Genomic DNA, 14409 nt, shown 5'->3' on the forward strand with positions numbered 1-14409 from the left:
TCTGTAATTTTCCAAGAAAAATAGTAAAATAGGAAATATTTTATTTATTTTGCAAAGTAGATTTTTATATTTATTCAAGTGTATTTGATAATATATTAAAAATACGAAAAAATTTGTTACATAAAAATCGAATGAAATTTAATTTCCTGTTTCGGAATTTGCGGATTTGTTGTGTTGTCTGTACGTAGACCTCTACTTAAACTACTAATATTTAATTCAATTTCAAAATATCTATGTAATTCGATCGATTTGTTGTAGTAGCTCCTATATGAACACAGAATGACTTTGAATTTATTATAATATTTGTGTTTCCACTGAATGGAAAAATCTAATAATCTGGACATTTTGAAACTTAATTACAAATTTACTTGCAAACTAGTAGTCGAAGCAGGAGTTTATGATACAGACAACGAAAAAACTAAAATTTACCGAAAAAAATAAAATCAAACGGTCGACGACCAATTAACTACCGATAGGTAGGTACTAAGATAATGATAATTTACAGCGTATAATTTTTCAATTATAGATAATATAAAAACCAAATTTTTATTTAGTAGAATAATAAAGTACAATGAAAAACTATAGTCAATACGAATTATTGGTAGTAATACACGGTTTACTTTTAAAAAAGTATTATTTTATTTATTTATATTTTATTTAATAAATATAATTTGCACATTTCTGGTCTAATTGTGTATATTGGTTGGCAGCATAAGTAAATAGCATTAAAATATTCATATTTCATGACATCGGTTAGTACTTCATACCGGAACACATTGTATTTCTGAGTCAGTAGTGTACATATTAATCATGTTTGTTTAGTATCAAAGAGTTTAAATTGTTTTCCAGTATTTGCAATCCTCCAACATTTTTAACAACGCTCTGTATTTCATCCACCATACTTTACTGTCGGATCGTTCACTAAAATTGTAAATAAAAGTGACGAGAATAATTAAATTATAAATACAATTTATAATGTTGCATTATTTTGAAATCTTTGTGTGTACCTGTCTATTGAAGATTTCAAATCTATTAGGGATGTAAACGTATAACCGTTATTTTGGAAACCCAACAATACAGCTGATTCCTGAAGCATTTGTGATTGGGAAGATTGAGCTTGCATTTTGTTTATCCATTCTACCGTCTTCTGACCTTCTTTTAAAGCAAAAGATCTGTCAAACGGGCTTGGATCGCCACCGCTGGCAATACTCCCTGAGTATATGTAAAATTGAAATAATAATATAATGTTGTATCAATGAATTCGTTTAATATTGTACTCAATATTATTGGATATTGATTTTTTTATTTTATGTTCTCAACCATTTCACTAGATTTTATTAAAATTAGTTAATTGGTTTAGTTATTAAAATCTAGTAAAATCTCTGAATCGAAGATGTTTATTTATTTCCATAAAATCAATCGTTCATTTAAGCACTCCAAACGCGAGATGATTGACACGCAATTAAAATTATCATTTTTTTATGTAACATTCGATTATTATTAGTCGTTTACTGATGTTTGCGTGGTTTTTCTATAACCTTTTTTAAAATATCGAGTTCATTTAGCAGTGGCGTAACCAAGGGGGGGGGGAACTAAGGGGCTATAGCCCCCCCCCATAGGCCATGTTTATATGTATAGTATATCTATGAACTAAACTAGTATACTACTATTTTTATTTAAATATTTTAAACCATTGATATTAACTAAATTTTGAATAACAGGTGTTTGTCTTTTTCGTAGATATTACAGATTACTAATACTTCTAGTTTCTACCATGATTATCACTATCTTTTTGATGGTTATCATCGTGGCCGGCGAGAGGGTGGGACAGGGAGGGCTAGAGCCCCGGGGCCCGTTCGTTCTAGAGGGACTGTCGTTTCGGCCTTGTATACAATGTTTTTGTCGTGCCAAAGCATGTACAAGTGGTCTTGGTGCGTCTCGGCCAAATAACTGCAAAAGAAAGGCGGTCCGGAACCCCCGCAGCCCCGGGGCCTTCAGAAGTTCTCGCCGGCCCTGGTTATCATGCAAGGTTGTGGCGAGTCACTATCAAATATTTAATGATGTCAAAATGGGAAAAAGTGTAAATATTGAAATACAAATGCCACGAGTATGTAAAAGGCAAACTCAGTGAGAAAACTTTATTTCTGAAAATCCAGAAATATATTTTAAATGTTCTACTTTTATTCCTTTTCTTGGCTATTTAATAGAATCAATGGATACTCGTTTTAATCAAAGGCTTATTGATGTTATGCCACTTGAAGGACTTATTCCGGCCGATTTAAATATATATATGACGATGAAAATATTATTAGAGCTGCTAAAATATATGCCCAAGATCTCCTTGATGATACTTCATCTATAATGAGAGCTGAGCTGTTCATACGAAGGCAACAATGGAGTCAAAATACTATTCCAAAACCGAATTCTGCTGTTGATTCACTCTCTCATTGCACCAATCTTCAACTTAACATTAAAATACTTTTAAAATTATTCACCACGTTACCAGTTACCTCTTCCACTCCGGAAAGAACTTTTTCTGCACTTAATCGCTTAAAAAATTATTTAAGAAGCCCATGTCGGAAAACAGACTGAATGGATTAGCTATGGCTAATATAAATAAAAAAGAGCAATTCGATGAAAGTGAAATAATAACTGAATTTGCCAGAAATTCGCCTAAGAGGATGCAGCTGTCAGAGTGGACCAAGTGACTGAATACTGAAACCAAAATTATTATTACTATAAATTATATATTAATAAATATTTTTAAAACTATACTAAAATGCTTGAATTACATTTAAAAACTTGGCGGTAGATGGTGGGGGGGGGTAAGGGTGAATTCTCATATTCTCTATTACCTTACTTATCCAAAAAGTGATTAACCCCTCCCATTTAAAAGTCCTGGCTACGCCACTGTCATCTAGTGACAAAGAAGCGATTTTTACGTATTATTTGTATAAATATTGATTAATAAAAAAAAGCAAGAAAGGAATCAGAGAAGAGTTTTGAATTCATCCTTATATTCAAAGGAATTATCACTATCAGCTTTTTTTCGGTGTTTCCTAATTACGGACAAAGTCACAAAAACAATGCGAGTTGCGGACGAAATCTAAAAAGGTAACATACGAATTGCGGACATAAATTTCCATACTAATTGCGTACAAATTTCCAAACGTTAGGAAATTACTGATAAACTACTTAATATTGACGATATATATATATATATATAAACCTATAATATTATTGGACTGATTATTTATTAACATTAAGATTGTGCCGTTGCTTTTGAGACGGCTGTCGAAAAATATATTTAATCAGTTTACCTTACTCGTGCTTGCTTAATATCTGTCGTCTTTGAAAAATGTATAGTTTCCTTCAGAAATATGGGCAGAATTTTCTTCATCTATTTCACAAACCACAAATGCTTGTGAAAGTTTCCATGCTAAACTAAATGGTATGTTTTATCACAGTCACCCTAATATATATCAATTGATCAAGGCCTTACATAAAGTACTGACTGGTAGATATACTAAAATTAACTGTACTGCTGTAAAAAATTTAAAACAAGCCAAAAGAACTGTCGAAAAGGAGGATATTATTAGCAAAAAAATGTTGCAATATTCAAATGATAAAATCAGTAGATTATCATTTATACAGGCTGTTCCAAAACAATGTTTGCCACAAAAACTATAAAACCTGTCACAAAAAAATAAATAAATAATAACAGTAATCTATAAATAATAAATAATTTTATTAAAAAAAACTCTGTACGCAACTAGTATTATGATAACGAAAAACGTATCCGCAATTGTTATGTTACAATATTGACCTGAATAATTTCGTTAACAACTAGTATGCGTCCCTTTTTTTTTTTTAGAAAACTTCTGGAAATACACATAAAATGTATGAAATTCTATAGAATATTGAAGGAATCCTACAAAGAAATTTTATTCATTGACATATTGTCTATATAATGTAATATACTCGTATAATATAATATAGTAAATGAATAGTTAATATATATAAATAGATAAATAAAAGCTAATAAGGCCTGGAGTATTTGTGATTAATAAGTTTTGATGTAAATTTCATATAAAAAAGCACTTCAAGGTCTAAGGTTAGTTATGGTAGCACCTTTAAATCACAGTCGCGTTATTATAAAATTGCATTGATAGTAGATCCCTATTCACTTTGCTGAAAAATTGCAAAATTGCATCATGTGTCAACTGCCACGTGTGCGAAGGGCCATGGGTTTATCGAAAAATTAAAGGTTTCAGTGATTTTATACACGTGTGCGAAAATATTGCATATCATTATCATTGTACAAATTAAAATAGAATTGATCTAGTTATTATAAATTATTTATAGAGTTGTAAAGAACTGTTATCAGTACTCACCCAAAATAGATTCTCTCGTGGCAAACAGACCTTTTCCTTCTTCGGCCATCAACTTTCCTATGAAACTTGTCGTGTAATTTGAATTGGCACTTTCAGATCTATGAAATATATTATTTTTAATCATTAATTAGCATTTTTCTGAACAAATATATGTTTTTATCTGAATCAGTGTTATTAAATAATTTAAAAAATAATGTACCTACATCTATTAATTTATGTATTTCAATCTATAAATAATAATAAACATTTATTAATATAGTAGTATTGTTTTAATTGACATTTAATTTCACAGTGAATAATGTTTTAATCGTTTTAATATTTTTTTATAGCGTATTATATAATAATTAATACGAACGTTTAAATAGGCCAAAAAAGATTTTAAAAACTATTTTTTTTTTTCGTTAATTTTCACAGTTTACCATGATTAGAATACATAATAAAAACAGATTTGAGAAAATAGCTATTTTAAGGTCCACTTATTTTAGTAGACTTGAATAGAATAAAACTATTACAATTTGATTGATTTTTAATAAATTAATTTTTCGAGTTATAATTATTTGTATACCCACATGGAAGTGCAAGAGTAATTTGAATTAAATTATGGTTAATTAATTATGTGTACTTTTACCTTAGCACAAGTCCTCGATTAATTTTATTCATAGCAAATTTCCGTGCCATTCTGTATACACATTCCATTAAATCTTCGATGTTGAAGTTTTCTTCGGGAATATATGATCTGTCTGCACCACACGCTAACGCTTTAAAAATTACTTCATTAAACTAATATTCAAATAAAAATTAACTAGGTACAAAATACCCGCCATAGTCGTTAAATAACCACACTTGCCGCCCGGCACTTCAACCACGAACACTCGTGGCTTATGGCCTTCTGTAGACTGCCTTATAATGTCACATAACTGTAATTTAAAAAGAAACATTCAAACTGTTAATTATATTTTACTTTTGTAAGCTTATCGATGTTGCGTTTTTAATGAAAATCCGATAAAGACATTTCTATTGCACCAATAATAGTATTTATGAACATTTTTATAAGCAAAAACCGTGCAAATCGTTTAACGCGATTTTCAGTGTTAATCGGCGCGTTAGTAGGTATAGCTTTATGTTATACCAGAGAAGTATTAAAATAACATTTGTATATTTTAGTTTAGTAGATAACTATAATATTTGCATTAGTGAAAACTAATTCACGTTACAGCAAACGCCCAGTACATGGATACGTCTGTTTGACTGGCATGATTAATTATAACTAATTTAGCTTTTTTTTAGCTGATCAATCAATAGTAAGTGGCAAAATATACCAAATAAAAATGCGCTCAATAATTCATAAAACAATACGAATTACCTTCACGACTTGGTTTAATGCCGTATCGGTTCCCAATGAAAAATCGGTTCCCGGTATATTGTTGCTATAAGTGACTGGAACTACTATTATAGGCACTCGAAACTCTTCAAATTGCTCCCTAGTCTCGTACATCCGCAGACCAGTCCTTAAAGCCTGCAAACAGAAAACTAGTAACGTCGTGTTCGTACCATTACATGATGTATATTACATCCAATCCTCCGGCAATTATGCACGAATTGAACTTATAATGTCCCATTTGCTTTGCCATATCTGCCAACATTTTCGAATCCGGAACTGTTCTAGTTATTCCTAGCTCAACGCCGCCTCGATTTAGCCAACCTATGACGTCTGTCCATTTGAGTTCGACAATCTATTTACCACAAAACGACGTAACAATACGATGTAATTAATGCAACCCACTGTGACTTCCCCCTCCCTCGTATAAAAGCTAAATATTTATTACTGAAAATGTATTTGTTTTAATTATAAATCACTAATAATAATGAACCTAGTCAAGATTGTCATATTGTTTACATGCTACAATTTAGTATGTAAAATCATGAGTTACTTTGTTCTGTATTACTCCATCAACGCCGTATTTTGCACCGAAAATTCTATTATTTGACGATATTGTTGCTCGGACTATAGAATACGTCAGCGCGTTTATTCCGTTACTAGATCCTCCGACATTAAATATCAAGGTCCTTTTCCCCTATAAATAAAACGTTGAGTGTAATAATTATTGTAATTTAATGTTGGGAACACGGATACGAACGTTTTCATTACAACCGATTTTTTGACTAATCATTACTTTGAAGGTTTCTAGATTATTTTTGAAACCTCTGAAAAACGTTTGGTTTAAGTATATAAATTACACGTTGACAAAAACGAATTAACTGAAATGTATTTATTATGATCGTACACCTCTCTATTACTGACTTATGATTGTTACTAATGAAATATGATAAAACAAATACTTCGCAAATTCCTCTAAAACTACATATCGATAGAACTATTGCGTATAACGTACGGGCCTCGATATTCCAATGCTTTTTCAAAATCATTATTTTTAATGGCTTCTGCAACTTTTATTGTGGCTTGAACGCAATCTACCAACGATGATTCGACGATTGCATTCGATTTCAAACACATAACTTTGGTTTCATCCGAGGCTTTTAATATTGACAAAACGGCATGAGCACCCATACGTGTAGCCTATTACAAACGAGTTTAATAATGTTAAGTCTACACGGATATGTATTGATCACTCGTAGCATAACTTAAAATATTTAATGCGTGTTACCAAAGTTCTATCGAACGCCGAAGGGCTTCCGCCTCTTTGTACGTGTCCTAGAACAGTAATTCTAGCATCTTGATTCAATCTGTCGACTAAAATATTTTTAACCATTTCCGATGTAATCGTATTGCCGTTTTCGTCCACAGCTCCTTCTGAAACAATTATAATATTCAGCCTTTTACCCATTTCTCTTGCCAATGACACGTTTTTGCATAGTTTTTCCGGCCAATCCAATTTCTGTGGCCATTCTTTGATGAACATGTAGTCTGCTTCGCACATCAACGCGCTTTTGATGGCTAGATAACCACAAGTGCGGCCCATGACTTCCATTATGAACGTTCGTTGATGGGAAAACGCGGTGCTTGCGATGGAATCAATCGCTTCAATTATTCGGTGTAGCGCGGTGTCCGCACCGATGGTCATATCAGTGCCACTGAAATCGTTGTCAATCGAGCCTACTATGCCGACCAAGTTTAAGCGAGCACACTTCTCTGAAGCTTCTTGGCTTATAAGCCCTGTATGCGAGAATTATTATCATTGATTAGTAGTATTATCTGCGTTCGTCCCGGAAACGTTTGAAAAACTATACGGTTACCACATTTCAAAAGCTCATTAACGTAACTCGACCATTCTTTACGGAAAATGTTGGCACCAAACAGTGAACCGTCACCACCGATTACTATCAAATTCGAGATATCGAGCAATATTAAGTTACGGGCCGCTTCCAATCTTCCTTCTTTAGTCATAAACTCCATACACCGTTTGGTTCCAATAAAAGTGCCACCCTTGTAATGCAAATATCATTACAGAGCAATAGAAAATTATTGCTTGATGTTTTGGAATCATACATACCAAACTCAAAATAGAAGAAACGTCAAACCAATTTGCTTTAACTATGTAATCTTCACCTGTTATAAGTCCATAATAACCTTCTTTAACTATGTACACATTCAAACCCAGCTGCGTCGATACTCTAACTACCGATCGTATAGCAGCATTCATTCCTGTGAAAAAAATAACTAACTCTTATGTATCTTTGATTTATAAAAATAAAAAAGTCAATTACATAGATAAAAATAATTGTTGTTAAAGATTTTTCAATCAAAATCAAGTTTTTAGATACCCTATCTCCCGTATTAATATTCAATAGCGTGTTGGGAAAATAAATCGGATGATTACCTTGTGAGTCTCCTCCACTAGTTAAAACTGCTAGAGATTTATTCATATTACTCTCACGAGCGTGTGACTGCAAAATTGTTTTTAAGTCGTAAGTTAACCTGGAACCAAATATTATTTCGAGTTACATGAGTTGAAATTTTACATTAGGTGCCAATAAATATTATAACTTACATATTTTGGTTCGGTGCTTTCTTACGTTAATTAAAAATAAGTTAAAAAGTTAAATTTGAAATATAAAATAAGTTTAATATTTTGTATAACTGTTCTTTATTGATTTTCAATAATACTTAGTTCAACATAGATATAATATAATGAGTACTTGTAATAGTTACCTACGTTATTATTTTCCAATGTTACTTAGGCCAACACAAATACAATAAAAAATCATAATTTTGCTAAATTTACCATTGTTGGCGTATGGAATTTGGTTAGATTTTTTATTAAGTTTTTTTGTTAAATATACATCAAGGGTGTATTGTGCCTATAAGCACTGCTTACACGTAAGAAAAAAGAAAAATAAGAAGTTAATTATGTTCTTATAATCCTAACTGGTACGAATGAATGACAAGGGGGTTCTTCTTCACAAGTTCTTATGGTCAATTTTCTGACTTCAGAAAAAAAAAAGAAATTAAAACTTGTTAAAATTATCATATTGTACTCATGTATTTATTGCATTCAAAATATCAAATATTTCAAGTTACATATAGATTAGAATACTCCTATTAAGTATTTAATTTTTACATAATTATTCTTCTTTCTTTCAAAAGTAACCATTTATCAACAAGTATTGATACACTAACACTATCCAAAATATCTTTGTTCGAGTTAGCAACATCGAATTTTCTTGGCGACCAGCAAAAGTAGTAGATCTTAAATAATTCTTCACAATTTTTAATTTACTAAATGCCCGTTTATTAGATGCTGTACGAATGAAAGCTGTAAACACCAATCGTAGCATCATGTTCACATTTGGTAAAAGATTTTTAAAAGATTCTGAGGTTTTTAATATTTTTAATAAATTTGTCATATCATTACAATAATGAACTAATATTAAAAATTCGGAAAGAATTCCATCAGTTAATTTGAATGCAGAACTCCCTGGAGGAAGTAATTAAAATATTTTTTTGAAATATTCTGCAGTATAATTAGGCTATAAAAGTGTCGAAAATTCCTGGAAAAGAGGTTTTATTGTTAATGTGTATAGAATTTTTTTAAATTCTGATCTATAAAATGTTTTCATATCAAAATTTGTATGTATACTTGAATTTGAATCCTATCTATTGGATATTAATCGTCTTCTATGAATATTATTAAAATCGTAATTGGGATCAATTCCTAATTTACAAGTAAATTGTATTGAACTTTCTACAAGATTATTCATGCCTACATCTTCGTTATTAATGTCTTTTAAAATTTCAATAGTATTATTTAATAACATTAATGCATCAATTACATTTGGATATATTGCTTCAATATCTATTATGTCTATAAAATAAGTAATTAAAATTCAAGTGCTTTTAATGTTAACGAATATTTTTATTATCATCGTCCATCACTATATCAATTTATAGATACTCTACAGATATTCAATTTGACATATATATAAAAATTATAAGTGCCAAAAAAGAGCAAAACAAGAAAGAAATAAAGTGATAGCGCAAAAATGCATATTTATTAACGAACAGCAACAAATGAAATAAGGTGGGCGAATTTCATTATATGATTTTTTAAAATAAACAAAAAAAAATATGCATGCCATAAAAATTTAATTATACATACATATTACAAGACAGCATACAAACTACAAACATTATCGATCATGAGGTTAAGCTACCGATAAAATACGTATAGTTGTCATAACACGTATAATAGTTATTATACGATTAACGTATGTATATTATTGTATGGATATGTATATAATATATACATACTAATACATAATAATATATACTATATATAGTATATTATAGTGCACATAGAAGGTATATAAAATAAATTGCTATAATTTGTACTATAATGTATAATGTATCTAATCGGTTTCGCTGCAGATTGTTAAATGTTAATTTTTTTCCCCAAATTTACCATACATATCAATATATACAAGTAAAAAAAGATTAATTTCACCGCAATTTACCATCTCCCATATCTTAATACTCCAAGCTATGCATTTTATTTATTTATTTCTAAATATAAATTATATATTTATACATGAATACAATACTTTGAAACATCCTCCTTAAATCAATATTTAAATGGTTTTGTTGAATAGGTGATGTAATATTTAACAAATATTTATACTATTCTTTCCGCAAATTCTAAATATTCATTTAATAGATAGATACGGTAAACCATATATAATTTTTAGAAAATATCGTTAATCAATGTTATAACACAAATTACACGTTTTTAATTAAATTTTTATCCGTATTGGCTAAAAAAGCTTAAATATTGAAACGTAATTATTAGTTTTCTATTATTATTTGTTTATTTTCGTACAATCGTTTTGCTGGACTATAATTATCTGTCATCCATCTTCACGATTTCTGTATCAAATAATAGTAAATATTTTCAACTGTATCATCATGCGTGAAATTTGTCATTTGCAAGCCGGTCAATGCGGAAATCAAATCGGTGCTAAAGTAATATACAATTTAAATTTAAACATTCTTGTAAGATATGGAATACCTAATGATCATACACACACATAATTAAGATGGCCTGTATACAATGTAACAACATTACCAACTAATGTAACCCCCTTATTGTTTTTAGTTTTGGGAGGTGATCTCTGATGAACACGGTATTGACCCAACCGGTTCATACCATGGAGACTCAGATCTTCAACTGGAACGAATTAATGTGTACTATTCCGAGGCACTTGGTAAAACAGAAAACAAAAAAAAAATAATTAATAATAAATTGATTGGGGAGGAAAATTAATGTTTCGTTACAACTGCACTGTTCATGACGTTATAAAATATAATATTAGGTGGCAAGTATGTACCCAGAGCGATCCTCGTGGACTTGGAACCGGGCACCATGGATTCCGTGAGATCCGGTCCATTTGGTCAGATATTCCGGCCGGACAACTTTATTTTTGGGCAATCCGGCGCGGGCAACAATTGGGCAAAAGGACATTACACCGAGGGTGCCGAATTGGTGGATTCCGTGTTAGATGTAGTTAGGTAAATTGTTTAAAATTAACCACCGACCGTCTCGAGACAGTAAATCAATTGTAGACAAACATTTTTTAAAAAAAATATTACTTGGATTCTCATTTACATACTGTATCAAATGTATTGGGTTTCAGGAAAGAAGCGGAAAGTTGCGATTGTCTCCAAGGGTTCCAACTAACCCATTCGCTGGGCGGAGGGACCGGTTCCGGTATGGGCACGCTTTTGATATCGAAAATACGTGAAGAATACCCGGACCGCATCATGACCACATACAGCATAGTCCCTTCGCCCAAGGTATATAATCGTGGGTCCTACTAATGCGGCGGGGGGGAGGGTTGTTCACGTGATTTTCTGTTGACCGTGCTCATTTGGACGTTATAATGTAATATACGAACAATCGCGTTATTAATTAATTGATCGATGTACGTAACGACGTTGGAAAGATCATCGGAAAAGGATACACGTAGTGAACGGTTTTTCGATAGTTTTTTTTTACTAACAGTATTTTTGTCTTACAGGTGTCCGACACCGTGGTGGAACCGTACAACTCTACGTTGTCCGTGCACCAGCTGGTAGAGAACACTGACGAGACGTTCTGCATCGACAACGAGGCGTTGTACGATATATGCTTCCGGACGCTGAAGCTGACCACCCCCACGTACGGTGACTTGAACCACCTGGTGTCCGCAGCCATGTGCGGCGTGACCACGTGCTTCAGGTTTCCCGGGCAACTGAACACGGATCTACGGAAACTGGCCGTGAACATGGTGCCGTTCCCGCGGTTGCATTTCTTCATCATCGGATTCGCGCCACTCACGTCCCGCGGTAGCCAGCAGTACCGCGCGCTCACCGTGCCGGAGTTGGTGCAGCAGATGTTCGACGCGAAGAACATGATGGCCGCGTGCGACCCGCGTCACGGCCGGTACTTGACCGCGGCCAGCATATTTCGCGGCCGTATGTCCATGAAGGAGGTGGACGAGCAGATGCTCAACGTGCAGACCAAGAACTCCAGCTACTTCATCGAGTGGATACCGAACAACACCAAGACAGCCGTGTGCGATATACCGCCGCGCGGCCTCAAGATGTCGGCCACGTTTATCGGTAACACCACGGCCATCCAGGAGATGTTCAAGCGCGTGGCCGAGCAGTTCACGTCCATGTTCCGGCGCAAGGCGTTCTTGCACTGGTACACCGGTGAGGGTATGGACGAGATGGAGTTCACCGAGGCCGAGGCCAACATGAACGACCTGGTGTCCGAGTACCAGCAGTACCAGGACGCGACCGTCGAGGAGGAAGGTGAAGGGGACGAGGACGAGGATGCTGAGGCGTGAACAATAACATTGCGATTCCCAACCGTTCCTTTTGTACGCGCGGACATATGATGTCTGTGCAATAATGCGTTTGAAAAAAATAAATAAAAAATCAACACGAGATTCAATAAATATTTTATAATGAATTGCGCGAAAACGGAACGATACGGACATGATACTATTATGATGAATCACATAACGCTTGTACCTTCTCAACTTTTCTCGACATGTTCGTTAGGGGATGATAAACTGTGGACAATTTACCTTTTTTCTAAAGAGCGATGGGTAATTTGCGGGCAAAAAAAATGTTTAAAATGTATACAATATGCGTCAAAACCGATTATTATAAGAACATTGACAATTTATTTTCTATACCAACTTATACAAATATTTTTCTATATTATTTCCATGCGTGATGAATACATTTTTCAGAACTTCTAGATTTATCCAGTAATAGGCTGTAGGTATTAGTAAAATATAATAGTTAAAATAATATAATAATAATATAATAGCAGTACGTCTTGTTTCCGATGTATTATGAATATGCTGATAGAATCCAGGGTCATATTCGTTAGATATCTAGGGAAACGTTAAGAAAATATTCATGGAATGTACTTTTAATATATTTAAGTATACTTTTAATATGTATTGCATATGTAATATACCAATGGTACATAAGATAGGTAAAGCATAAGCTGTATAAGATTATCAAAAATGTTCTACGAGATGTCTGTTAAAATGTAGGTATAATTTATTGTTACAAATCTTTTCCGTCATAAATATATAAATACAAAAAAACCCTATACAGTTTAATGCTTTTAAAATCTGTTCAGAACGTCTTGTTGGCAAAACCCATAACTCGGATGGACTATCGACTTGTCGATTATCTAGAATATTCGAAAACTTCTCTTTTCGGTGCACCAATCGCCCAACCTAGGTTACCGTGACCGGTTATTACGGGTTTTAGTATGTCGCCGCTACGAGTTAGTTATCGTTCTAATAGTTATATTGTTAAGTCGGTCCCACATGACTTGCAACATCATGAGTTCCAATGCTTTCGTGTAAGAAAGTAATGCGTGATAAAATTGCCTAATAAACTACGAAAATGATGACAATTCCTAGGCAATGATATAATTTCCTTCCGCTACTAAGAATTGTCATCCTTTCCTAAAATGTCCACATTTCCGGTAACAGATATAAAACAATTTAAACTCGAATTCAAAATATTTTTTTTAATATTTTTTAGTAAATTTCTTTTTTATTTTTATATTTAAAATAATATATTAAGAATATATTTGGATTTCCCATGATGAATGAACGCGATATTGAAATAAGTTTTACTGAGGATTTTATGTCTATCAAGCCTGATGATGAAAAATTAAATCAGTTTATGGATTATCTTGTAGAAAACTATATTGATCAACAGTCAGACTTCCCTCCTCACACATGGGCAGAAATGAACGGTAGCAGTGAGCGAACAACAAATGCGTGCGAAAGCTTCCATTCAAAATTTAATTCATGTATTTACACACCTCATCCGGACATATATTCCTTCTTGGAAATATTAAAATAAATTCAAAAAGACACAACAATTTTAATACAAACTTTCAATCATATACCTAAAAATATTAGATCAGTCAATGAAAAAAATATTAAATTCATTGAAGAAAATATACAAAAATACAAAACT

The 14409-nt window shown here is 32.5% G+C and overlaps 2 protein-coding genes across 3 annotated transcripts; one reads left to right on the plus strand and one right to left on the minus strand.

Annotated features, from left to right (window-relative positions):
• Positions 1-833: 833 nt before the first annotated feature.
• LOC112692274 (ATP-dependent 6-phosphofructokinase-like) lies at positions 834-10377 on the minus strand. Its single transcript, XM_025566891.1, has 17 exons — positions 10368-10377; positions 9578-9718; positions 9034-9169; positions 8234-8331; positions 7907-8058; positions 7644-7839; positions 7061-7569; positions 6788-6972; positions 6533-6599; positions 6326-6469; positions 5966-6127; positions 5758-5910; positions 5212-5311; positions 5023-5152; positions 4395-4492; positions 1008-1212; positions 834-921 (listed from the first exon to the last, which is right to left on the minus strand). Exons 1-17 carry the CDS (start codon positions 10375-10377, stop codon positions 834-836), a joined length of 2574 nt encoding a protein of 857 aa, XP_025422676.1.
• A 438-nt stretch (positions 10378-10815) lies between these two features.
• LOC112692432 (tubulin beta chain-like) lies at positions 10816-12740 on the plus strand. 2 transcript variants are annotated; one of them, XM_025567116.1, is made up of 5 exons: positions 10816-10872; positions 11006-11130; positions 11221-11418; positions 11544-11703; positions 11928-12740. In XM_025567116.1, the coding sequence occupies exons 1-5, from the start codon at positions 10816-10818 to the stop codon at positions 12738-12740; spliced, it is 1353 nt and encodes a 450-aa protein (XP_025422901.1). The 2 variants fall into 2 exon arrangements, with proteins under 2 accessions (XP_025422901.1, XP_025422907.1); XM_025567122.1 differs by having other exon boundaries at positions 11006-11114; positions 11223-11418.
• The last annotated feature ends 1669 nt before the right edge of the window (positions 12741-14409 follow it).

This window comes from Sipha flava, unplaced genomic scaffold, assembly GCF_003268045.1.
Source record: "Sipha flava isolate LNK unplaced genomic scaffold, YSA_version1 116_pilon_pilon, whole genome shotgun sequence".
NCBI classification, from domain to species: domain Eukaryota; kingdom Metazoa; phylum Arthropoda; class Insecta; order Hemiptera; family Aphididae; genus Sipha; species Sipha flava.